Source organism: Peromyscus leucopus, chromosome 23, assembly GCF_004664715.2.
Source record: "Peromyscus leucopus breed LL Stock chromosome 23, UCI_PerLeu_2.1, whole genome shotgun sequence".
NCBI lineage: Eukaryota > Metazoa > Chordata > Mammalia > Rodentia > Cricetidae > Peromyscus > Peromyscus leucopus.
Window position 1 is genome coordinate 37,940,720 of NC_051082.1, and position 25,668 is coordinate 37,966,387.

The 25,668-nt window shown below is 48.8% G+C and overlaps 1 protein-coding gene across 2 annotated transcripts in view; it reads left to right on the forward strand.

The window, feature by feature from the left end:
* Positions 1-494: 494 nt before the first annotated feature.
* Mmd2 (monocyte to macrophage differentiation associated 2) overlaps positions 495-25,668 on the forward strand; it is a 46,959-nt gene continuing 21,785 nt past the window's right edge. For both annotated transcript variants that reach the window (XM_028887378.2, XM_037198432.1), the window contains exon 1: positions 495-750. In XM_028887378.2, coding sequence (XP_028743211.1) covers positions 701-750 — 50 coding nt within the window. In that variant the 5' untranslated portion in view covers positions 495-700. The remainder of the gene's footprint in view (positions 751-25,668) is intronic.

A 25,668-nucleotide genomic window follows, 5' to 3' on the forward strand; every position in this document is an offset into this window, starting at 1 on the left:
CCTTACACGGACATGCCGCATACACACATAGAATAAAAATGAAATGTATTAAAATGGAATAAAGTAACAATAAAAGGAAAGCTGGAGTTTGAAGATGTGAAGATGGACTTGGGGGTGAAGATCCTGGACCTGCTGCAGTGTCCCCGTCTTTGGGTAGGGTGTGTGTGGGGACAGACAATTCCTAGAGTCACAAAGTCCTGGGTAGTAGGAAGGATTCAGGATTGACAGGCTTCTCAGAGGTGCACAGGGGTAAGAGCCAGCAACAAGTAGACTGAGGGTGCCACCTGGTCCGATCCCCAAGCGTCCCCTGTGGCTTGAAGCGCTGCCTGGATGACAAGCGGTGACATGGGCGGTTCAGTCTAGTTCAAGCTGTCTTATGCTTGCTGAAAAAGCGATGGGGTGGAGGGGACACGGGGAGACGCTAAGAGGAGGGGACCTCCCAGTCGCACGATTGGCAGCGTCGTCCCCCCCCCCGCCCCATATCCCGCCCCCGCCCCGCCCCCGCCACCATCTGCTCGGGATTTGCTATCCCGAGACTCCAGGCTCGGGGGCTCGGGCTCCAGGGGCAGCCGATCGGGTCTGTTCAGGGCCCTGGAGCTGCGGTAGGATCCGACGCCCTTCCAACCTGCTGCGCCTCCTGCAGCGACTCCCTGCGTTCCCGCGTCCCAGCCCGGGGCTGGGCGCTGATGGAACCGCGGCGATGTTCACTCTGGCCAGGCTGCTGGATTTCCAGAAAACCAAATACGCAAGGTGAGCAGCGGAGCTGGGGGGTGGTAGACAAGGGTCAGGGCGCTGAGGCCCCTCTTTCCTGTTCCTACTGCCTGGAGAACTGGGCTCGATGCACAGACCCCATTGCCCGGGGCTAGAACAACCCAGGAACCAGGCAGCACCGTCTTGGTAATGGAGTGGAAATTATCATCCCGCTTTTGCGCGCGACGCAGCGGATTCTCCGCGTTTCCTTTATCCCTTGGGCGAGGCGCTTCATCGGTCCAGAGCACAGTTTCCCCATTTGCGAGTTAGGGACCACGGGAGGATTAAATGAGATGATCCTTAGAAAGCATTCTGCGACGCCAGCAGGGCGGGGGTGGCGGGGGGAACTGCTCTATCCTTGTGGGGCTCCTGGGTAACATTTAAAAAGGGTTTTGCACGCACCTGCTGTCCACTCTCAAGGCAAGGCAGAGGAATAGATAGTTCCTCTTTTTAGGTGGAGAAACTGAGGCCCAGAACTCAGAAGGAGCTGACTATGTACCTGAGTCTCTGGGGTCCTCGCTGAGCCCTGGTTTCTTTTTTCATTTTCGGCTTTGTTTTGTTTGAGACAGGTCTTTCTGTGGAATTCCTGGCTGGCCTGGAATCCTCTTTGTAGACCGGGCTGTCCTTTGACCTTACAGAGATCTGTCTGGCTCTGGAGCGCTGGTCATTCTTTATCGTTTTTTGAGACAATCTTGCTATGTATCCCAGGCTGGCCTTGATCTAATTGTATAGCCCAGGCTTGCCTTGAACTTAATTCTCCAGTCTCAGCTTCCTGAGTGCTGAAATTAGGGCTAGGTGTCCCCACATCTCACAAGAGTATATTTTCATTAATACTTCGTATACATGATTTCAGGATGTAGTTCATCTGAACACATTATTTGTGAGGTATTTTGCATTTAAAAAAACTGGTCTTTAATATCTTGTGTGCATTTTGATTTGATTTGATTTCCCTGAAAGATTATTATTATATCTATTATTTTTATTGTATGCCTCAGCACACACGTGGAGGGGGGTCAGATAACATTGTGGAATTGGTTCTCTCCTTCCAACTTTATGTGAGTTCCAGGGATTGATTGAACTCAGGTCTCCAGGCTTCTTGGGCAAGTTCCTTGAACTGCTGAGCCATCTTGCCATGCTTTTTTTTTTTTTTTGAGAAAGTGTCTCTATATAGCCCAGGCTTCCCTGAAACTCACTGTGTGGCTGGGGTCAGCCTTGCACAGGTGGCAATCCTTCTGCCTCAGCCTCCTGAAGGCTCAGATTACAAGTGTGTGCCAGCATGCCTGGCCACATGTGGAAACTTGATGGCCTCCGTGGTGGCTGGAGAGGGAGAGGTGGGTCTTTTTTCTTTTTCTTTTTTTGTTTTTGTTTTTCAAGACAGGGTTTCTCTGTGGAGCCTGTCCTGGAAATCACTTTGTAGACCAGGCTGGCCTCGAACTCACAGACATCCTCCTGGCTCTGTCTCCTGAGTGTTGGGACTAAAGGCGTGCACACACCCGGCTAAGGGATCAGATCTTAAGAGATAAAACTGTTTCACTTGAGTGAGTGCTCGATTTCAGAGACTGGATTAACTCCCCTAGAGCTGGTTGTTGCAAAGTGCGGCTGGTCTTGCCCCTTCTGCACACACCTGCATATTTACCACCTTTGAACTGAAGCCAGCAAATGGACTTGGAAGTTCCAGAGCCTCTGTGTTCTGTGTCCTAAGCTGGCGTCTAACAGCTGAGGAAGGCCTCATATTCCCGATCCTTTTGAGTGCTGGGTTAGGTGTACACCAGCACACCCAGTTTATGCAACACTGGGGGTGAAAACCAGTGTCTTGTGTATGGTAAACAAGCATACCGAGCTAGTTCCCTAGCCCAAGAACCTCTGGTTCTTTTAGCTAGCCTGCCTCAGGTACTCTGTTACAGCAACAGAAAGCAGACCTAGGGGCTGGGAAGAGAGTTCAGCTGGTGCAGTGCTTGCCACTCAAGATTGAGGGCCTGAGTTTGAACCCCAACACCCAAGACAGAAAGCCAGATGTGGTGAAGCCTTTGAAGCCAGGGAGGTGGAGACAAGTGGATCCCTGGAGCTTGCTGGCTATCCAGTCTAATCAGGTAGGCCCTAGGTCCCAGTGAGAGACCCTTGTCTCCAAAACAAGGTGAGTGCCTTCTGAGGAAGGACTCTCTCTCTCTCTCTCTCTCTCTCTCTCTCTCTCTCTCTCTCTCTCTCTCTCTCTCTCTCACACACACACACACACACACACACACACACACACACACACACACACAAAGATAATGGACAGACTTAGATAAGGTTGGGTTGGGGAAGGCACATTGAGTGTTTCTTAGTTATACCAACATTATTTTCTTCCTTCCTTCCTTTCTTCCTTCCTTCCTTCCTTCCTTCCTTCCTTCCTTTCTTCTTCCTCCTTCCTCCTCTTCTTCCTTCCTTTCTTTCTTTTGTATTGGATATCTGGAGATGCTAGAAAAGAAGTTTTGGATTCTTTCTGTTATAATTTTTTTATTATATTTATGTGTGTGGGGTGTGTGTGCCATGGCATTCACGTGGGGGTCATAGGATAACATGAGGATGTCTTTCCACCATGTGGGTTACAGGAATTGAACTCAGGGCATCAGGCTTGGCAACAGCACCTTTACCCACTGGGCCATCTTGACGGCCCCTGCTTTGGAGTCCCAAGTGTCTAATAGTGAAGACAGACAAAGCTTCATTTCTTTGGCTATTTTTTCGGTTTTATGGTCTGTGCAGATGATAAAACCTGTCTTTCTTTTGATACACAATTTTTAATTTGTTACATAGCGGGCCGTATTCTGAAACTTAGTTCTTGGGGCTTTTTTTGTTTGTTTTGTTTTGTTTTTGAGACAAGGTCTTTCTATGCAGACTGGGCTGACCTTGGACTTTCAGAGCTCTGCCTGCTTCTGTCTCCCTAGTGCTGGGATGAGGGTCTTGCACCACCGTGTCCTGAGGTCAGCATATTTGTTCACACTGTGACCAATAAGATCTTCTCCCCAAGACCAATTCAGCTTTGACTCATCTCACACCTGGGAGAGGGGCTGCTTTGGAAATGTTTATCGATGTCTATATCATGTGGCCACATGACTAAGGCTCCTTCTGCAGCAATGGAGCTTCATGTTGTCTCAGTTCAGTCATAGCCGTGGGAGGCTGCAGGTCTCTGTTTCGCCTGGTAATATGTAGTTGACTCGAGCCAGCCATGGGGTGTGGCATCTTGTTCACACTTTGAACTGGTTTGATCTCTTCTCCTTTAAGCTCCAAGCTTAGTGGGTCACAGACACACACGTGCGTGCATGCATGCGTGCTTGTTATTAAGCAAAGGAAAGGAATCCACCCACAGCCATAGCTTGCAGGGATGCTCTATCACAGCACGGCATGGCGGGCACTGAGGCAGGAGCTTGAGCAATCAGCCCCCTTTCTCCTGAGTCTGATCCATAGGACCCACCTGATGGGAGAAGAAAACTGATTCCTCCAAGTCCCTCTTTGACCTCCCCACAGGCATAGTGATGCACGTGCACCCCTCACCCCTACCCCACCCCTACCCCACGCAAATAAATGTAATAAAAAGAACCCAAATAACCAACAAGTCAATTTGACCTGCTATTTTCCTTGTATGTAATAATTACTTGCAGATTCAGGAGGCCGAGGGAGGAGAATTGTGAGTTTAAGGCTAGCCTGGGCTCAGTCGTGAGCCCCTGTGTCAAAATAAAGCAACAAAAACAAAACAAAAAATCCAACTTATTTTCAACCCCGGTTTAACATATGTCTGAAAGTCCATATCATGACTGCATGATGATTCATTTCATTATCTCCCACTTTAGGGTATTTGGAAAATTCCACTCCTGAAGTTGCAGATGGACACATCTGTGCAACGGTATTAAGGGGATTGTTCTTCTATGGCCTGTATTACCCATTGTTGGCTCTGGCCATGAGCAGGCAGGTCATGTGGTTCCCAAGTTCCAGGTCATATCCGCTTGCTGCCCAGTGTGCAGTGACCGGGTCAAATGACCCCACAGTGGAGTTCTTGCGCAGGACTTGGAATTCCTCCTAAGGCCACACAGAGACAAAGATAGGGTTCCAGCCTGTCCCACAGAGGGGTCCGTGGGAAGGCTTGGAGCTGGTCTTTAACTGTGTCCTTGCTGGGTTGTCCTGCCTGTCAGTGGGGCTGCTGGATGAGGTTGGTAGCCTCTTTGTGGCCCTGTTTAGGCCTCCTTGGTGTCCTCAAAGACATTAAGATATGGACAGTGGGGGCATGTGGTTCACTTGGTGGAGTACTTGCCTAGCATGCATGAAGCCTTGGGTTTTGTCCACAGCGCTACATAAACTGAATTTTGTGGCTCATGCCTGCAGTCCCAGCACTTGGGAGGTGGAGGCAGGTGAATTGGAAGTTCAGAAGTCATTGTTGGCTAATGTATATTGAGTTTGAGGCCTGCATGGGTTACAGGAGACTCTATCTCAGCAAACAAACAAACAAACAAGCTAACAAACCAAACTGGAAAGACTCACATTCCAGCCAGAACTGTGGCATTGTGAAAGGCTGTAAGTTCTAGAAATAGCTTTTGGCCAAAAGATAAATGGGTGAGACATCTTCTGTGGTGTCTAATATGAAGATAGGTATAGCCAAGTGTTGGTTATTATCCTTTTGGTATGTTTTTATAGAGCTGGTCCTTGAATCTAGGGCCCTTGTACCTGCTAGGCAAGCATTCTGTGTGTCTTCAGTCTCTTTCATTTTCATTTCATTTTGTGGTGCTGGGGACAGACCACAGCCCTGTTTATGGCCAGTAGTGCTCTGCCACACAACACATACTCAGCTTTCTGGTTTGTGTATTCCTAGGGTAAGGAGCAGTGGTCCAGGTTCATGTGTGCCCATCCCAAGTGTGAAGGTCAGAGGATAACCTCTGGTGTGGGTCCTCAGGTGCCTTTAACTCTTTATTTGAGACAGAGTCTCTATGGGTCTGAAGCTTTGCCATGTAGGCCAGGCTAGCCCAGTCCTTGAACCTCCAGGGATCCAGCTATCTGAGAACCCCATCTCCTTGTCCCTGTTCCTGACTTTTTATGTGGGTTCTGGGGATCTGAACTTAAGTCCTTCACACTTGTGAGGAAAGCACTTTACCACTGAGCCCTCCCTCCAGCTCTTTTTTGACTTCACTTTTGAGACAGGGTCTACCTAAGTGACCCAGGCTGACCTGGAGCTGATCCTGTAGCTCAGGTAGGCCTTCAGGTTTAAACACTCAACCCTCCGGCCTCAGCCTCTAGAGCGGCTGGAGGGATAGCCCCGAGTCCCTGGGCTCTGCTGAAGTGTTGGCTGTTTGTGCCATTGCTGTTTACGATTGGCCTATTTTCAGTGGGAGTTTGATATAGTTTGTAGAAAGTTACTCTGTCAAGGTCAGTGGGGCTGTCTGAGAAATTCTTTCTTCTCGATAGGTCTGTGGGGCTTCAGCTCATTTCTGTGTGTGTGGAGAGTGGGTAACGGGCAGTGGAGGTCATTTGCTTGTTTTCCTGTGTTGTGGCAGATGGCCCTGCACAGGGTTTCTTGGGCTCTGGATGAGAGGCACTCTATCCATCACTTGTCAACCTCACCCCATCTAATCCTGCTAGTCGGCCTGCTGCAGGGCACACTGTTTTCCTCTTTGTGGGTGTGTGTATATACTTGCTTGTGTGGACGTGTGGACACACAAGTACCACAGCATACATGTGGAGGCCTTAGATCATTGCTTTCTGCCTCGTTTGAGATAGGGTCTCTTGTTTGTCACTCAGAACTCTAGCCGCTCCCAGGCTTCTGCAGAATCTCCTGTCTTGGCTTCCCGTCTCGCCATGGGGTGGCTGGTATTACAGACATGTCCTGCTGCACCCGGCTTTAGGTGGGCTCGAGGGATCTGAACTCAGATCCTTATGTCTGCAAGGCAGGCGCTTTACCCGCTGAGCAATCTCCCCAGCCTTGGTATATTTTTGAAATCCCCATTTGGTTTTCCTAGGCTGCTGCTTCGATTTTCTGCTTCCCCCGCACATCACACCCACGGCAACCAATGACAATGGCAGTGCCAACCACGGAGAACAGACTCCATAGCAGAGCATGTTCACCTCCCAACCCCATTCCCCATGAGACACAGGAGTTCGGAACCAGGTCTGGAGCTGCCCTTGCTACCCGTGCTTGGGTGGGAATTAGTGAGGCTCTCAGAACATGCAGCCCGCAGGTCACCTCCTTAATTCAGTCACACTGCCTGGCATCTCCAGGTCACCTCCTTTATTCATTCACTCTTTTACTGGCCAGACATTTGTAGGGTGCAGCAAGTATGCAGATGGGGAGCCACATATCTTATGCCCTGGTATTTTGCTTTATTTTTTAAAAACAGCATCTTGCTCCGCAGCCCAGGCTGACCCGGATATCCCCATCCACTTGCTTCAGCCTCCCAAGAAGCTGAGATGACAGCTCTGTGCTACCATGCCCTGCTAATTAATTTTTTTCTTGATGTCACTGTACCAAAATTATTCTGCTATTTATATACACAATTTTCTTTTAAATTCGAGTTAACAGCACCACCCTGAAGTTCTGCTGTCAGATAAAGTAACATGAGCCACCTGTAGCTACTTTATTTTAAATAGAAATTATTAAATTAACTAAAATGAGAAAGGCTACATCTCAGCTACCATGGCCACATTTTCAGGGTGCAGGATGCTTGTGGCTGGTGGATTCTATTCTGCATAACTGAGATCTGGAACATTCCAGTCTTTACAGAGACTTCCTTTGGAGAGCAAGGACCTACAGCATTAAAATGTACAATGTGATGATTGTTGTTGGTAGTTTGCACCCAGGAGCCTGAGGCAGGAGGATTGCCCATTGGAGGTCAGCTTGGGCTGTACAGTGAGACTTTGTCTGGAAAAGGCAAGGGATGGGCCTCATGCATATGAAACAAATGCTCTACCAATGAGCTCTAATTCCAAGCCAGTACTGAAAGTATTTAAATAAAGATGATTTATTTTTCTGTGATAATATGATTGGATCTTAGGAAATGAAGCAACTCTACCCAGAGTTCTGTGTCTTTTAGCTGCAGGTGTGAAGAGGGGGAGTGGTTCTCTGATCCCCGTGTTAGATCAGAAGTGATCTAGGAATACTACGGTATCAACAGACTCCGTCCATGTGCACTCCTTTTGGAAGTGACTCAGGCTTTTGGAAGTGATGGGCTGAGAGGGTAAGAGCAGAGTTTCCACCCTCAGGACTCCTGGAACATGCCACCTTCTCATGCAGGGGCCTGTGACACTCATGGCACCCAGACAGAAGTTAGTCTGTCTTTTCAGTGCTCACTAATTTCACTCCATTGACTGACCAGTGAGCCCCGGGATCTGGCCGTTTCTTCCTCCCCCAGCACCGGGATTACAGGCACGTGTGACTTCGGACAGCTTTTTATGTGATTGCTGGGGATTTGAACTCAGGTCCTCTCATGCTTGCACAACCAATGGCAACCTCTGAGCCATCACGCCCCTCCCCTCCCCAAATGGGCCATCTTAACAATTTAAAAAACTGTGTGTGTGTGTGTGTGTGTGTGTGTGTGTGTGTGTGTGTGTGTGTGAGAGAGAGAGAGAGAGAGAGAGAGAGAGAGAGAGAGAGAGAGAGAGAGAGAGAGAGATCGTAGGAGAGCACATGGTTTCTACCATGCTTTTTTCTGTCTCTGTTCTGAGTGTGCAAGGTTATCTACCACCACAGACTACTTGACAGTTCTGTCTCTACCTTCTGCCGCAGGAGTGCTGGGATTACATATTTGAGCCGCCACATACGTTTTTGTTTGCTTGTTTGTTTTTTTAAAGGCAAGTTCCAGGGATCAAACTCAGGTGGTCAGGCTCACACAGCAAACACTTTTACCCTCGGGACCATCATACCAGCTCTGTCTTAATCATTTTTAACTGCACAACTCAGCGGCACTAAGCACATTCATACCATCTGCTTCCAGAACTTTTTATCTTCCAGACATGAAACTCTGTAGTCATTAAATGCTAAATCTCCATTCCTCACCTCAGCCTCGAGCTCCCATCATTCTCTTTTCCATCTTGTGCACCCCGCCCCACCCCCATCTCTTCTGCAGACGAGGTGGGTCTGTTAACTCTTTAGCCTCTGTCTCTGTAGTGCTGGGACCACAAGTGTGCACTGCCACACGCGGCCTACTTTATCTCCTTGTGATTTAGCTACCCTGGGACCTCAGAGCCATGGAATCCCATAGTATTTGTAACTGACCTGAGTACATGTCGTCGTCGTCGTCATCGTCGTCGTCGTCGTCCTGACCAGGGTTCCTTGCCTTTTTAAAGTGGAGTGATATTCCACCATGGATTTATATATGCAGCCATCTTTTGTTGGAACAGTAGGTACATGGATGGGCCTGGAGATGTGGAGAAGCTCTTCCCGGGCCTGCCTAGTGTCCATTGACTGTGGAAGGCTGTGCTAGTGATGGGTGTCACATCCCCAGTGACTCTCAGTACTTAAGGACCCTTGAGCAGCTTTATCTGCACCAGGGACAGTGGGCCCCCTATGTCCCAACCTGCAATTCCCTCCATGGACTGCTGGCTTTGGTGTTCAGGAAAGCTACATCTCTGCTTGCAGTATGACCTCTGTCACCTCCCGTTGTCCCTGCTCCTCCTTTTCCCCCTCCATTTCATCTTCTTCCTTCTCCTCCAGGGTCTCATGTATCCCAGGCTAGCCTCAAATTCATCATTAGCTGAGGACGATCTTGATCTGATCCGCCTGCCTTAAAAACTTCCTCCCCATGAGTTCTGAGAATCTTTTTTTTAAAGTGGGTGTGGAAACCAATATTTCCCACATACTGGGCAAACTACTTCTCTTTGCACTTAAATCACTTAAAAAAAAATCTCTGTGAGTGTGTGTGTGTGTGTGTGTGTATGCACGCACAGATGTGGGCACGCACGCACGCACGCATGCGTGCACACATGCATGCAAGAAGTGTGGGTGAGGGCATCTTTTGGGAGGGTCTCTCTTGTTTCTGCCATGCTTCATACTCCAGGCTAGCTGGCCTGCCTGTTTCTAGGCAATCCTCCAATCTCTGCTTAGTGTCTCTTCCTAAGGCCAGGCTGTCCTGGAACTCACTCTGTAGGCCAGACTGGCCTGGAACTAAGAGATCTGCCTGCCTCTGCCCACCCAGTACTGGGATTAAAGACGTGCATCCCCACTGCCTGGCTTACATGTGGCTTTTTAATGTGGTCTTCGGGCTTGTATGGCAAGTGTTTTTGCCTATTGAGCTATCTCACAAGCCACACCTTTCTTAAAAAGATTTATTAATTTTTTTTGTATACAGTGTTCTGCCTGCATGCTAGAAGAGGGCATCAGATCTCATTATAGATGATTGTGAGCCACCATGTGGGTGCTGGGAATTGAACTCAGGACCTCTGGAGGAGCAGCCAGTGCTCTTAAACTCTGAGCCATCTCTCCAGCCCCCACTCATTTTTTTATTTTATAATTTGATTTAATTTTACATATCAACCACGGATTCCCCTGACCTCCCTCCTCCCGGCCCCTCTCCCCCCAACTCCCCATTCCCATCTCCTCCAGGGCAAGGACTCCTCTGGGGATTCAGCTCAACCTGGTAGATTCAGTCCAGGCAAGTCCAGTCCCCTCCTCCCTTCACCCAGGCTGAGCAAAGTGTCCCTGCATAGGCCCCAGGTTCCAAACAGCCAGCTCATGCACTAAGGACAGGTCCCGGTCCCACTGCCTGGGGGCCTCCCAAACAGTTCAAGTTAATAGACTGTCTCACTTATCCAGAGGGCCTGATCCAGTTGGGGGCTCCTCAGCTATTGGTCCATAGTTCATGTGTTTCCACTAGTTTGACTATTTGTCCCTGTGCTTTAGAAGCAAAGTGCTAGAGAGGTCCCCAGAAATCCACAAAGATACCCCCACAATAGACTACTGGCAATGGTCGAGAGAAGCCCGAACTGACCTACTCTGGTGATAGGATGGCCAAACAACCTAACTGTCATGCTAGAACTCTCATCCAATGACTGATGGAAGCGGTTGCAGAGATCCACGGCCAGGCCCCAGGTGGAGTTCCAGTAATCCAATCGGCGAGAAAGAGGAGGGATTATATGAGCGAGAATTGTTGAGATCAATTTTTTTTTAAGACAAGTTTTTGTTTTGTTTTGTTTTTTTTCTGACACAAGGTTTCTCTGTGTAGCCTTGGAGCATGTTCTGGAACTTGCTCTGTAGACCAGGCTGGCCTCGAACTCACAGAGATCCGCCTGGCTCTGCCTCCCGAGTGCTGGGATTAAAGGCATGCGCCACCACCGCCCGGCTTTGTCATTTATTTTAACAGTGTACAGATGAACAGCTGGGATGGGTTCCCAGGTTCAGGGGCCACTGTACCCGTGGAGACAGGGTAGCTTTTTCTATCCACGCTATCTCAGATCCATCCTAAGCCCAAACTGCCCGTGTTCCCAAGCTGAGGGTCTGACCTCTGCAGTCCTGGGACTCTGTCATGAGGACTGATTCCGCCAGGCCCCATGGGGCAGGAGGGCAAGTGGGGAGGTCAGGGGCCATGGAGATTCTGTAGTCTAGATGTTAATAATTACCAATAATTTCTTCTTTGGTTGACATCTGTAGCTAGTGTTGGTGAAAGAGAGGGAGGAGAGAGAGGTTGTGTCCTGTTGTGAGTTGTCTGACCCCAGAGGGGCAGCGTTAAGAAGATGTTCATAGGAGACTGGAGAGATGGCTCAGTGGTTAAGGGTGCATGCTGCCCTTGCAGAGAACCAGGGTTCAGTTCCCAGCACCCACAGAAGGCAGCCCATAACTCCAGCTCCGGGAGATCTTATGCCCTCTTCTGGATTCTGGGGACACCCACATTCATGTCCATTTGCCCATTTGCTCCCAAGTATACATATAATTTAATGATGATGATGATGATGATGACGACATTCATGGGGCTAATGAGATGACTCAGCAGATGAAGGCTCTTACTGCCAAGCCCAATGATCCAGTTTCCATCCCTGGGAGCCACACGGTGGAAGGAGATAGCCAACTCCTGCAGATTGTCCTCTGACTCCCACACACATGCCAAGGCACATATGCAGCCCCTACACAGATAAATAAGTAAATAGATGTGATAATAATTTTAGAGCCAGGCATGGTGGCTCACGCCTTTAATCCTAGACAGAGGTAGGAGAATCTCTGAGTTCTAGGCTAGCCTGGTCCACAGAGTGAGTTCCAGGACAGCCAAGGCTACACAATGAGATGCTGTCTCAAAAAACCAAAAGTAAATTAGTATAAATAAAGAAGCACATTCATGGGCTTGGGAAATGGCTCCGTTGGTAAAGTGCTCACTGGGCATGACAATCTGAGTTCAGATCCCCAGCACCCATGTAAAGGTCAGGTGTGACACATATCTGTAACTCCCACACTGGGGTGGGGGCCGAGGCAGAGACAGGAGGTTTCTGAGAGCTTGCTGGCCAGCCAGTCTATCTTAAACAGAGAGCTGCAGGTTCAGTGAGAGACCCTGTGTCAAAAAATAAGGTGGAGAGTGATGGAGGGAGACTTGTGATACCGGCCTCTAAGCTCCACAGTGCACACGAGTGAGCACCTATATCTAAACAAGGACTCATGCACACGCCACACATCTGGACAGGTTACAGTTCACCACTGAAGGATGCCAACACAGGAGCTCAAGGCAAGAACTCAGACGTAGAGACAATGCAGGGACACTGCTTACTGGCTTGCTGCCAGGCTCATGGTCACCTTCCTTCCTTATGCAGTCCATTCTCCTCTCTGCCCAGGGGTGGCACTGCCCACAGGGAGCTTATCCTCTCCCATCCACTAACAGTTAAGAAAATGCCCCACAGACATGCCACATGCCAATCTGATGGAGGCAGTTCCTCATCCTGTCTTCCCAGGTGACTCTAGCTTCTGTCAAGTGGACAAAAAACTAAGCCATACAGTTGATGATGTGCTTGCCACAGAAGCTCGAGGAACTGAGTTTTATCCCTACCACCCACATACAAATCTGGACATGGCGGCATGTGTTTATAACCCCCGTGTTGCCGAGGTGGAGGCAGGTGGATCCCTGGAGTTCCCTGGCCAGCTAGGCTAGCCTACTCAGGTGAGCCCCAGTTAGTGGGAGGCCCTGTCTCAAAAAGCAAGATGGACATCTCCTGAGGAGCAAGACCAGAGGTTTACATCTGGCATACACACATGTATACACACATGTATATACACACTCAAGTGCACCCATGCACATGAACTTACACACACACAACACACACACACACACACAGCAGTCACCATTTTCTTTCTGAACAGTTAGGTTTACCAATTATAAATCTAAATTTAAAAATATTGCTGGGCAGTGGTGGAGCATGCCTTTAATCCCAGCACTTGGGAGGCAGAACCAAGCAGATCTCTGTGAGTTTGAGGCCAACCTGGGCTACAGAGTGAGTTCCAGGAAAGGCTCAAAGCTACACAGAGAAACCCTCTCTCGAACCGGCCCCCCCATTTATTTATTTATTTATTTATTACAAGATAGGATCTCACTATGTAACTCTGACTGTTCTGGAACATATCATGTAGACTAGGTTGACCTCAAACTCACAGAGATCCACAGAGATCCACCTGCCTCTGCTTCCTGAGTGCTAAGATTAAAGATGGCACCAAGCCAAGTTAAGATTTATTATTATTATTTATTTATTTTTTTTTTTGGTTTTTTGAGACAGGGTTTCTCTGTGTACCTTTGCGCCTTTCCTGGAGCTCACTTGTAGCCAGGCTGGCCTCGAACTCACAGAGATCCGCCTGCTCTGCCTCCCGAGTGCTGGGATTAAAGGCGTGTGCCACCAACGCCCGGCCTAAGATTTATTATTTTTAATTATGTGTGTGTGTGTCCACATGAGTGCAATATCTGCAGAAGCGAGAAGGCTGTTGGATCCCCTAGAGCTGGAGTTACAGGCAATTATAAACTGTTCACTGTGGGTGTTGGGAATGGAAATGGTGTTCTCTGAAAGAGTAATAAGTGCTCTTAACCACTGAGCAATCTACCCATTTCCTTTTTTTAATTGTTGAAATGGGGTTTTACATTGTAGCCCATGCTTGCCTAGAACTCACTGTATATCCCAGGCTCTCCTTCATCTCACAGCAATCCTCCTGAAGGCTGGCACTTCAGGCATGAGCCACTGTATCTCTGTATTCTCATGTATTCATGTCATCAGCAGTTGCTTAGTGTGCCCGGCATGGTAGTAATCTCAGGGTGCAAGAAGTGGAGGCAGGAAGGTAGTGCATGTCACACCAATCTGGGCTGTATAGCAAGAACCCAAACCTGCATCAACCAAACCAAACCCAACACAGAACAAAACAATTGCCTGCCCATGCCTGTGACCAGCAGGCTCTGTCCTGGGTGCTGGGATGCAGGGCCAACCAAGACAATTCTCTGTTCCCTTGCAGTTCACATTAGCATTTATGTGTGGCTAACAGAGCAGGGAAGTGTGGTCAGGTGAGTGTAGGAAGGTGTGGGGGTGGCAGAGAGCGGGCTGTGATGCCTTCCTGAGCTACAGAGAGATGTGAGGAAAAGTAGAAGTGGTATACAGTAGGTACTGACTAGTGGCAGACTGGTTTAGAGGGTAAATGGCCATGCTAGTGGAGCTGTCATTTCAGCACTGGTCATATTGTACCCACATCTCCCTTCTTCCTGTCCTCTCTGTTTCCAAGATAAGGTCCTATTATGTAGCTTAAAGTCACCTTATAGCTCAAGCTGGCTTTCAACTCACTGTGTAGCCCAGGCAGACCTCAACTGCATGATCCTCTTTCTTCAGCTTCTGAGAGGTTATAATGACAGGCATGTACTACCATGCCTAGTCTTTCTCCCTTTTCCTTGGTGTGTATGTGTGTGTATGTAGTCAGAAGTTTTCCTGTGTCCCACCCAGTCCTGCAGGTACTCAGACCCAAATAAACACACAGAGGCTTATATTAATTACCAACTGTATGGCCATGGCCTATGGCTCAAGCTTCCTGCTAGCTAGCTCTAATAACTAAACTCAGCTCATTTCCATTAATCTATATGTTGCCACGTGTTCTGTGGCTTTACCTGTGTGCCATTACCTGCTGCTCCCTGAACGGCAGAATGGTGTCTCCCCTTACTCTCCTTTCTCCTTTCACTGTCTCCATTGGATTTTCTCGCCTGGCTCCATCCTGCCCTGCCATAGGCCAATGCAGCTTTATTTATCAACCAATCAGAGCAACACATATTCACAGCGTACAGAAAGACATTCTACAGCATATGGGTGTCTACATGTATGTGGAGGGCAGAGGTGAACTTCTGGTATCATTCCTCACCTTTATTTTGTGACAGAATCTCTCACTGGCCCAGAACTTGCCACATAGACTAGGCTGGCTGGCCAGTAAGCCCCAAGGATCTGCCTGTTCTCACCTCCTTGGCGCTGTGGTCACTGGTCTGCACTACCTCACTGGCTTTTCTTTACATAGGTTCAGAGAATTGAACTCAGGCCCCTGTGTTTGCATTTCACCAGGCTATCTACCCAGCCCTCCTTTTAAAATTATTTTTATTTTAGGTTATGTATGTGTGTGTATGTCCATGTGTGGGTAGTATATGTGAGTGCTGGTGCCTATGAAGTCCAGAGGTATCAGATCTCCTGGAGCTGGAGTTATGGATGGTTGTGAACTGCCTGATATGGGTGTTGGGACCCAAACACACTCTTCACTACTGAGCAACCCAGTCCCATTTTTTATTTTTTATACTGGTTTTCAAGACAAGATTTCTCTGTGCAACAGCTCTGGCTGTCCTGGAACTTGATTTGTAGACCAGGCTGGCCTCAAACTCACAGAGACCCACCTACCTCTTTCTCCCAAGTGCTGGGATTAAATGTGTGCACCACCACTGCTGGCCTCATTTTTAGTTCTTAGGGACATGATCTTTCACTGTAGCCCAGGCTGCCTAAAACTCACTTTTAAGCCAGGCTGGTCTTGGCTTTTTTTGTTTTGAGACAGTTCATTTGGCTTCATGTGTTTGGACAGAATGTCATGGTGGTTGAGCATGTGGAAGAGAGCTATTCGAAGGAAGTAGAGAGAGGGAGACAGGAAGTGACCAGGAATAATATGCTCTGAAGGACCCACTCCCAGTGACCTACTTTTTTCCAGCTAGATCCCACCTCCAAAACTGTCCATCATCTCTCAGAATAGCAGGCCATCTGGAGACAACACATTCAACACATGAGCCTGTGGGGACGAATCATACTCAATTCATAATGGAGTTTGTATAATGCAATATCATCTTTAAATTGTCTCAGGCTGTTTGGGCAGCTATTCCAAAATGCCAAAGACTGAACAACTAACAAACATCTGTTTCTAGAATTTCTTCCCTGGGGAAATGTGAGCAGTGCCCACCCCCTCCTCATAAGGTCCCAGTGACAAGCCAAAGCATGATTCCATGAGTTTTCCCTAGAGAAATCAGTGAGTTTATTGGGCTTGCTTACAGTACACAGGTTGAGATTGCTTATAGCAATGTGGGGTACCCCAAGTACCCACACTGGACAGTCCTTGCCCGCATGGATGGCGGCTTTTCCTTGGTTGCACAGATGGAGTCCCTTTAGTTAGCCTCCCAGCCTGTGTGCCCTAGCACCTCTAGGACACAGAAGCCACTTGTAATTAGGAAAGAATGGCATATAAATGGCTGGGAGGGGCAACTGGAAGCTCAGGATTGGGTCAATCCATGGACCCAATCGTAACGTACTAGTGCAAGCAGGCACAGCTCATCTGAGGAAGGTAGTGGCTGTTTGCTCGAGGACCAAGTTTTACATCAGAAATTCAGGTCATAGGTGGTGTCGCACACTTGTAACATCAGCACTCGGGATGTGGACACAGGAGTTTGTATCATGAGGAGGATCAGGAGTTGAAGGCTACCCTTGGCTATATAGGTTCAAAACTAATTCGGGCTCGGTTGGACCTTGTCTCAAACGCTGAAGTGAAACTCAGCAACAATCAGAATCAATCAGAAATTCCCTTGAAGTGACAGGAACTTTGAATTTGAGATCAAACTCCCAGCATGGTCTGTGTTTTCCAGATTTCCGATGTCCAAATATTTCTTGTACCCTCAGACAGTACCAAAAGGGCTGGAGATAACTCTGGTATCCTCTGGGGAGGCCATGAATTCCATTGATGAGGTTCACCCTCCTGACCTCATTGTCTCGGAATTCCTCCTCCTGATGCCATTATATCAGCTTGTACCATTTGAATTTGGCAAGGGAAGGCATGAGCATTCAGTCCATGATGCTGGGGCTCACCTAATTTTACCATTTGACCCAGAGGCCATCCCATCAGCGGTCTCTCCCAGGAGTGTGGCTTGGACCCAGGATCTTTTCTATGATCAGGCCTCTCTTTGCTCAGAACTCCTCCTCAATACCTGCTCTCTGCAGCCCTGCAGGGTATGCAGGGAGCACTCAGACCTGTTGCTTTGTAAGAGGTCGCCTCATTTAGAATCATGGGATAGTTTCTCTGGATTCCGACAAAGCTCTGTAAGCTCTGACCGGGTACACAAGGCCCCAGTTACATGCTTCCTCGGTCACGGTTTCTCTCCACAGCAATAAAACAGTAATGAAGATGCCAACGTGGATTTTTCTCTTGTCCGAACTTTAGTTTGATGATGATCATTTTGGTCTCTCTGGTTTTCTCAGCACTTATCACCAAGAAGAGCCTAATTCATTCATTCATTCATTGAAACAGAGTACACTGTACACTGGCCCAGGCTAGCCTCAAACTCATGACATTCCTCCTGTTTCAGCTTTCCAAGTGCTGGGATACAGGCATGAGTTACACCATGCCTGGCAAATTACTTGTCAGTAACTCAATATATTCAATATGTTTCTCTCTCTCTCTCTCTTTCTGTGTGTGTGTGTGTGTGTGTGTGTGTGTATTCATGTGTGCTTGAGTGTGCACCAGCCTGACGTCAATGTTCTGTGTCTTCTTCAGTTGCTCCCCACCTTATTTTGAGGCAGGGTCTCTCACTGAACTTGGAGCTCACTAATTTGGCTGGACTGGCTGGCCAGCAAGCTTCAGGGATCCCCCTGTCTCTATGCCCCTTCCCCCCAACTGAGCTAGGGTTACGGATACACCCTGCCACACTCAGCTTTTCCATGTGTGTTAGGGGATTTAAACTCAGATATTCATGCTTGTGTGACAAGCACTTACAATCTGAGCCATCTTTCTAGTCCATCTTTTTCAGACAGAGGCTCATAAGGCCCAGGCTGATTTTGAACTCTCAATGTAGTTCAAGTTGACCTTGAACTTGATCCTGTTGCTTCATTTTCTGAGTGCTGGGATTATAGGTATGTGCTACTATATCTATCTATCTATCTATCTATCTATCTATCTATCTATCTATCTATCTATCTATCTATCATCCATCCATCCATCCCTCAAACTTCCATTACAGCTACCAGCATGTCTGAGTTTATTGTTTATTATGTAGCCCAGGCTGGTCTCAAATACTCTGTTTAGCTGAGAATGGCTGCTGATTCTTCTGCCTTGGGCTCCGGAGTGTTGAGATTACAGGCAGACATCATGATACCCAACTTTTTACTTTTAATTAATTCATATTTAATTAGCTACGTGGCTGGTGGCTCCATAGCAGCACAGATGTACTACCCGGGGCTTAATGATATTCACAATTGACATTTTTGAAAAGAAAAGCAGAGTGCATGATGCATTTCATGCACAGCTCAACAGGAAACAAGACATCTATGCTTCCAACTATGCTACATTGATCGTTGGAGATAATGGTCAGCTCTTTTTGAGTATCCTGTTGCCCGGCAACCTCACATCCACTGGTCCCTCTGGCCATTAGTTATCAAGATCAGAATCAATTCTTTCAGCATTAGAGTGCTGTAGTTTCCTGATTAACCTTCCCAATATTTTCTCTTAATAAAGGGGGCCCTGCCTGCTTCCCCAGCTGCTACTACCCTTACCTAAAGTCCTTTCATTGAGTATTTCAAGGTGGTTGGAGCCAAGATAAAACCAAGAATGTATTTCAAAGAAAGGTCTCAGAGGAAAACAAATCGATTTCAGTGCATTTGGAGCGTGGATATCCTTAGATGTGGGGGTGCTACAGCTCTGTGAACCCCTGGGAGGGAGGGAGGAAGGAGAGAGAGAGAGAGAGAGAGAGAGAGAGAGAGAGAGAGAGAGAGAGAGAGAGAGAGAGAGAGCAGTTTGCTCTAGAATGTGAGTCTCCTGGGGAATCTGTGGCTACCTTATTTGAGAGCCAATGCTTAGATTCTGTGTGTGTGTGGGGTGGGGGGTGGAATTGGACTGAAAACAATCTGCATCATGTATCAGAAAACTCTCCCACTCTGGAATTTTAAAATTCTTATTATTTATGTGTGTGTGTGTGTGTGTGTGTGTGTGTGTGTGTGTGTGTGTGTGTAAGGATGTAAGGATGCAGCACATTCGTGTAGAGGTCAGAGGACAACTCTCTGGAGTTAATTCTTGCCTTCCACTATGTGGGTCCCAGGATTGAACTCAGGTAGTTAGGCTTGGAGGCAAGTTCTCTTATCCACTGAGCCATCTCACTGGCTTCTGGGTTTTTGTTATTTGATACAGGGTCTCACTATGTTGCTCAGGCTGGCCTCAAACTAGTGATCTTCCCGCATCAGCCTCCTGCGTGCTGTGATCACAGGCATGTGTTGCTGCGTGTTGTATTAACTACTTTACTTACCTCTCTCTCCCCCTTCCTCCCTCCTTCTAGAGAAGGTCTCGTGTATCCCAACGAGTCTCAAGCTAGCTATGTATCTGAGGATGATCTTGAACTCCTGATCCCCCTGCCTGTATCTCCCTAGTGCTAGCATTACAGGCATACACTACCATGCCTGGTTTTAGGCAGTTGTGGTGGGCTCCAACTGTGGCCCTCAGGCACATTTGGCAAGCACTCTACCCACTCAGCCACAGCCTTGGCCCTTTGTGTCCGTCTCTCATCCACATCTCATGAACCTCTCAGGCTGTGCTGACACGGTATTTTGGAGCTGTGGTTGAGAACCTGTACTGTGGCATGGTTTTCCTTTGCTGGACTGAACTCTGCAGGGGCTGGATTTGGGGTCTTCAGAGCAGAGCACAAAGACCATCTGGGATGGACCCTCTCATTGGAGCTATGCGTGAGGCTGCTGGTATGTGTGGGCTAGAGAAGGGACTAGCTTGGGACCTAAGCCTTCCCCTAAACAAAACTCCCCAAGGTGTCCCGTTAAATCAACAGAGCTATGTTGGTGGTAGGGCACAATGCTTGCTAATTGCTGGCAAGGCGGGGCGGGGTGGGGGTGGGGGGGGGGGGTGGGCGGGAGTTAGAGTGAACTTGCTGTCCTGTGTGCACCTCTGTGTTTCTGTCTGTAGAATGGTAGCACCATATTATCCTCCTAGTGCCAGGTGAAGCAGGGGAAGGGACTGTCTGTGACGTGATCCTTGGGGGAGTTGAGCAGTGGGATTCCTACCCTCAGTACTGGAGCTTGAACTCAGGACCTCCTGCAAGCTAAGTAAGGACCTACTGCTAATTCATACCCCCAGCCCCTCACTGGGGGATTCTAGGCAGGGGCTCTACCACTGAGCCACACCCAGCCCCTCACTGGGGGATTCTAGGCAAGTGCTCTACCACTGAGCCACACCCAGCCCCTCACTAGGGGATTCTAGCTAGGTAGGTGGTCTCCACTGAGTCACACCCCAGCCCTTTTTAATTTTTATTTTGAGATAGGGTCTCATTAAGTTCTCCAAGCTGATCTTGAATTCACTCTGTAGTTCTGGCAGACCTGGAACTTGCTATCCTCCTGCCTCAGCCTCCCAAGTAGCTGGGCTCTCAGGCCTGCACCCTTAAGTCTGGCTTGCTTGGCAGTTTTGCTGCCCTGAGGAGGAGTCTCGGGTGGCACAAACCCAAGGTCTCTTTCCCAGAGACTGAGCCAGGTCACTGTGAGCCTTGTGGGAGGAGCCCTGAATCTATGAATGGACACAAAGAAACGGCTGGGGCTCTAAAGAGAGGGAGAACTGCCTCCCGGGGGCCCACTTGTTCCTGGCTGTCCTTGGCCTCTATGGGACCGACAGACAGAACTCCCTTTGTCCAGGAGTCTGGGCAAACCTCTTTAGTCTCTTGTCCAAGGGACTCAGGGTCGCCACTGGCAGGCACCAGCCCAGCGGGGGGAGGGGCAACGGCTGTAGCAACTTTCTCCTTCTCTCTGGGAATACAGACCTCCACACCCCAGTGACAGGCCAGAGGGAGAGAGAGAGAGAGAGCACCTACAGAAGCTGAGGCAGGGCCTCCCAATGCCCCCTCAGCATGCTCTCTCTCCATTCGTTCTGACCCTGTTCAGCATAGCCAGTCGCCCACCTTTGTCTGCAGATTCCAGTCTCCCGCTGTTGAAGTCGATGGGAACACACTGGGGCTGTGTGCAGGCCATTCAGCCTTGCCCACTGCTCACCATATTTCTATGTTCAGCCCTTATTCCTTCCAGATGTGGACTGGCAGGTCCTGGTGTGGACTTCTCATCTTTCATTCCTCTTCTCCTGTAGATGGGCATCCAGGGGATCTCTGACAGCGATTTTAGCCAGCACTGAGCCCCCCACCCCACCCAGCAGAAAAAACAAACTGGTCCTTTGTTTTTTAAGTCATTTATATCCCCTTCATGTGTGTGTGTGTGTGTGTGTGTGTAAAATACTGCCACGGGAAGTGACATTTTGTTTCAGAGTGATGGAACGCAGACAGCTAACAAATGGAGGTCAGAAAACAGCTTTTGGGAGTCGGTCCTCTCCTTTTACCATGTGGGTCTCGGGGCTTGAACTCAGGTCATCAGGCTTGGCTGAAAGCACCTTTACCTTTTTTACTTTTAGCCATCCCACCCCCTCCCTACATGTATGTTTTTTCTCTGTCTGGTTTTGAGCACTGATTAAAACCTGAATTCTAGTAATTAAAATGTGTCTGGATTATTAGATCCCCCCCCCTTTCTCTCTCTTTTTCCTTTTCGAGACAGGGTTTCTTTGTGTAACAGCTCTGGCTGTCCTGGAACATGCTCTGTAGACCAGGCTGGCCTCGAACTCAGAGATTCTCCTGCTTCTGCCTTCCTAGTGCTGGGCATGTGCCACCACTGCCCAGCTAGAATTTATTTTTTAAAATCTCATTAAAGTGCTGTGGGTTTGGCTCTGTGGTAGTTAGTGTGACATTCTACCCAAAGTACCACAATCAATCAATCACTATCAATCAACCAACCAATCAATCAATCAATCAGTCGGGCTGGGATGTGGCTCAGCTGGTAGAGTGCTTGCCTAGAATGTTCAGCTCTGCATTAACCAGATGTGGTGGCATATGTCCATCATCCCAACATGGGCAGCAGACCCCAGAGGACTGCTGTGATTTCAAGGCCAGCCTGGGCTAGCTCTAAAAATTAATATTTCTTTCATTCTCTTTGCATCTGGTCTTTTCCCAGTGTAGATGACAGTGAGGTCGGGCTGGCTTTCCCTCATATTTCCTACTTTTCCAGGTCAGCAAAGTAGCCTCACCACTTAAAAATTGTGTGACTAGCCAGCTGTGGTGGCATGCATCTGTCATCCTAGCACCAGGGAGCGGAAGCAGGAGGACTGAGCATCCATGGCTACCCTAGGCTACATAGTGACATCCTATTTAAAAACAAAACATATAGATTGTGGTTTCACTTGTCCCTACCTTGATGAATGGACTTCTCAGATGTGTCCGTAAAGACATCATCATCCACAGCTGGGACTGGGGAGTTTGTCATCTGGTAATGTGCTTGCTGTACAAGCATGAGGGCCTGAGTCCTAGCACCAGCAGCCACATTAAAAATAAGCCAGGCTCGGTAGTGTATGTGTTGTAATCCCAGTATTGGGGAGGCAGAGAATTCTTGGGGCTCACTAGTCAGCAGCCTAGACTGCTTGGGGAGTTTCAGGATAATGAGAGGCCCCATCTCATAAACAAAGTGGAGCCAGGGAGATGGCCAGAGGGTAAAGTGCTTGATGTGGTGGCGTGAGGACTAAATCCATGTAAAGCTGGACACGGTAGTGGGTATCTGTAATCTTGGTGCTTCTGTGGCAATGTGGGAGGCCCAGAGAATCACCATCTCAAACAAGGAAGAGAGCCTGCCTCAAGCAAGGTGGAAGGCAAGGACCAATGATGGAGGCTGTCTACACACACACACACACACACACACACACACACACACACACACACACACGATGAATGTAATAAATTTTGTTTTAAAGAAGCAGTTGGTCTGCACTGTTTGCTTTGTCACCTTCTGAGATCTGCTTGGTGATGGAGAGATGGAGCCTCAGATAGTCTGGGAAGTCTCATGTGCATAGAGAGTTACAAAATGTCCACAGTCATTAGGGGCCATTCCAGTAGGTTTCTCAGGTGTACTATCTTGCAACAAGCCTTGCCCTGCTCTAGTATATTGCTCTGACTTTGCCTACATCTTGGCACTTCATCGTTAAACGTATCAACCTGCCTTCTCCCACATGCCCAGAACACCCCCTCACTCCTGAAACCAAACATGCCCCATTGTTCAATACTGGGACCTGATACCCGGTCACTCATCATGTCTCCCTTCCCTTCAAATAGTTCTTAAGATCAAGCTGTCATTGCGGATCTGGCTGCTGTGATATGAATGTGTATTTTATTTCCTATGTGGCCTTTTGAGTTGGTTCCTTTCATTTAGCGTAGCCTTTTTTTGTGGGGAGAGCTGGGGATTGAACTCAGGACCTCGTATGTGCTAGGCCAGCACTCAGTGGGCTGCACCTTCTGTCCCTAGCATGGTGTTTGAGGTTCCCCTGAGCTGTAGACTGTAACAGCCCATAGTTCTCTCTCTCTTTATTTTATTTGTTGTATTTGTTTGTATGTGGGGGTACACACACGCCATGGAACCTGTGTGGAAGTTAGAGGACAGCTGTGGGAGCTGGTTCTCTCCTCCGCCATGCGGGACCCAGGAATCGAACTCAAGTCGTCAGGTTTGGTAGCAGGGGTTAGCATCTACCGAGGCAGCAGCCTGCCTCTGCCGCCAAAGCAGTTACATCATCAGCTGTCACCAGGTGTCTTTCCACCACCAGCTGTGCGAACATGCGCGTCCCGTGAAAGTGCCCGCCAGTCACAGCTCGCTCTCTTACCTCCCCTTCCCTCTTGCTCTTCCCTGTTCTGTTTTTCTGTCTGTTGTTTGTCTGCCGGCCTGCCTGCCTCTCCCATGTCCCCACTCCGACGTGGCCTTTCGCTCTTTCACGCTCCCTCTCTCCCCTCCCCTAATAGACCTCTTGCACTAACTCCGTGTTTGCTCAGTGGCACACCTTGGCAGGGCCCTCTGAGAGGTACCCACTGTGCCTCTTTTTCTTTTTCTTCTTTTTTTTAAATCCTTACAGCTTAGTCGCTGAGCCATCTCGCTGGGCCCACTCTCTTTTAACGTCGTGTGTATACACTCGCCTGTGTGTGTGCAGCTCAACTGCACGTGTGCACAGTGCCGATAGAGACTGACTCCAGGTGGCTTCCTCGGTTGCCCTCCATCTTATTTTTCTGATTGTGTCTCACTGAACCGGGAGCTCAGCGAGTCAGCTAGACTGACTGGCCAGGAAGGAGACTCAGCATTCTGTTCTCAGCTGCCAGGGTCTGGCCTTGGATTCTGGCTCGGTTTGGGAGCCTGCCAAGGGGCTGCAGCCACATGGCCATCGGGGCTTCAAGGCTGGCCACAGAATGGAAAGTCTGTTCTCAAGGGATGGGGGAGAAGGGCCTAGCCTCCGCCTTTACTTTGCCTATCACAGGCCTGCTAAGAGTGTTGGCTATCTCACTGGAAATTTCTAGCTATCATTTTTTGGTTTGTTAGTTTCAAACAAGGTCTTTGTTGTATAGCCCAGGTTGGCCTTGAACACCTCAGTCTGCTGCCTCTTCCTGCCCAGTGTTGGGATTAGCACACTCAGTTTCCTGCAGTCTTGGGGTTGCTTCTTTGATTGGCAGCTTGCTTCTGAAGCAGCTACACTTGATATATTTTGTCTGTTAACATCAGAGCTCTGGGGCTGGGGGTAGTGACTTGGGAGGTCAAGTGTCTGCTGCACAAACACAAGGACCCCCAACACCCATGTAGAAAGTTGGGCATGGCAGTGCACATCTATAACCCCAGCCCCAGGGAGGCAGAGACTGGTGCGTCCCTAGAGTCCATTGGCATCCAACCGAGCCAAATCGGTCAGCTTGAGGCTCAGAGAGAGACCCTGAGATCTCAGAAAGGAAGGTGGAGAGTGGCTGAGGAAAACACCCAGTGTCAGCCTCTGGCCTCCACATGCACACACACACACACACACACACACACACACACACACACACACACACACTGCCCTGATCTACAGGGGACTGATACATTCATACATTGGAATACTTCTCAGCACTGAAGAGGAAGGGGGGCTGGGGGAGCGGCTTGTGGGGGAGCACTTGCCTCGTGTCTTGATTTCCTTCCCTGTTGCTGTGATGAGATATCCTGACAAGGACCACATAAGGGAGAAAGGATTTATTTCAGCTGAAGTTCAACGGTCCTATCCATCATGGCAGGCAAGTCAAGGCAGCAGGGGCTTGAGGCAGTTGATCTCACTGTACCCACGATCAGGAGAATGAAGAGAAGATTGTATGCTGCTGCTCACTCAGCTCCACCCCACTTTGGAGACAGGTTCTCACTATGTATACCTGGCTGACCTGAAACTCTCTATGTAGCCCAGGCTGGCCTCTAACTCTCAGAGAAGTGCCTGCCTTTGCCTCCAGGAGGATTAGGATTAAAGATGTGGCCTCCTTCTTCATCTATACATTCTAGGATCCCATCCAGTGAATGGGTACCACCCACAGTGGGCGAGTCTTCCCACCTCAATTAATAAAATCAAGATAATCCCCACAAGAATGACTGGAGGTCCGATTCTCAGGTGAT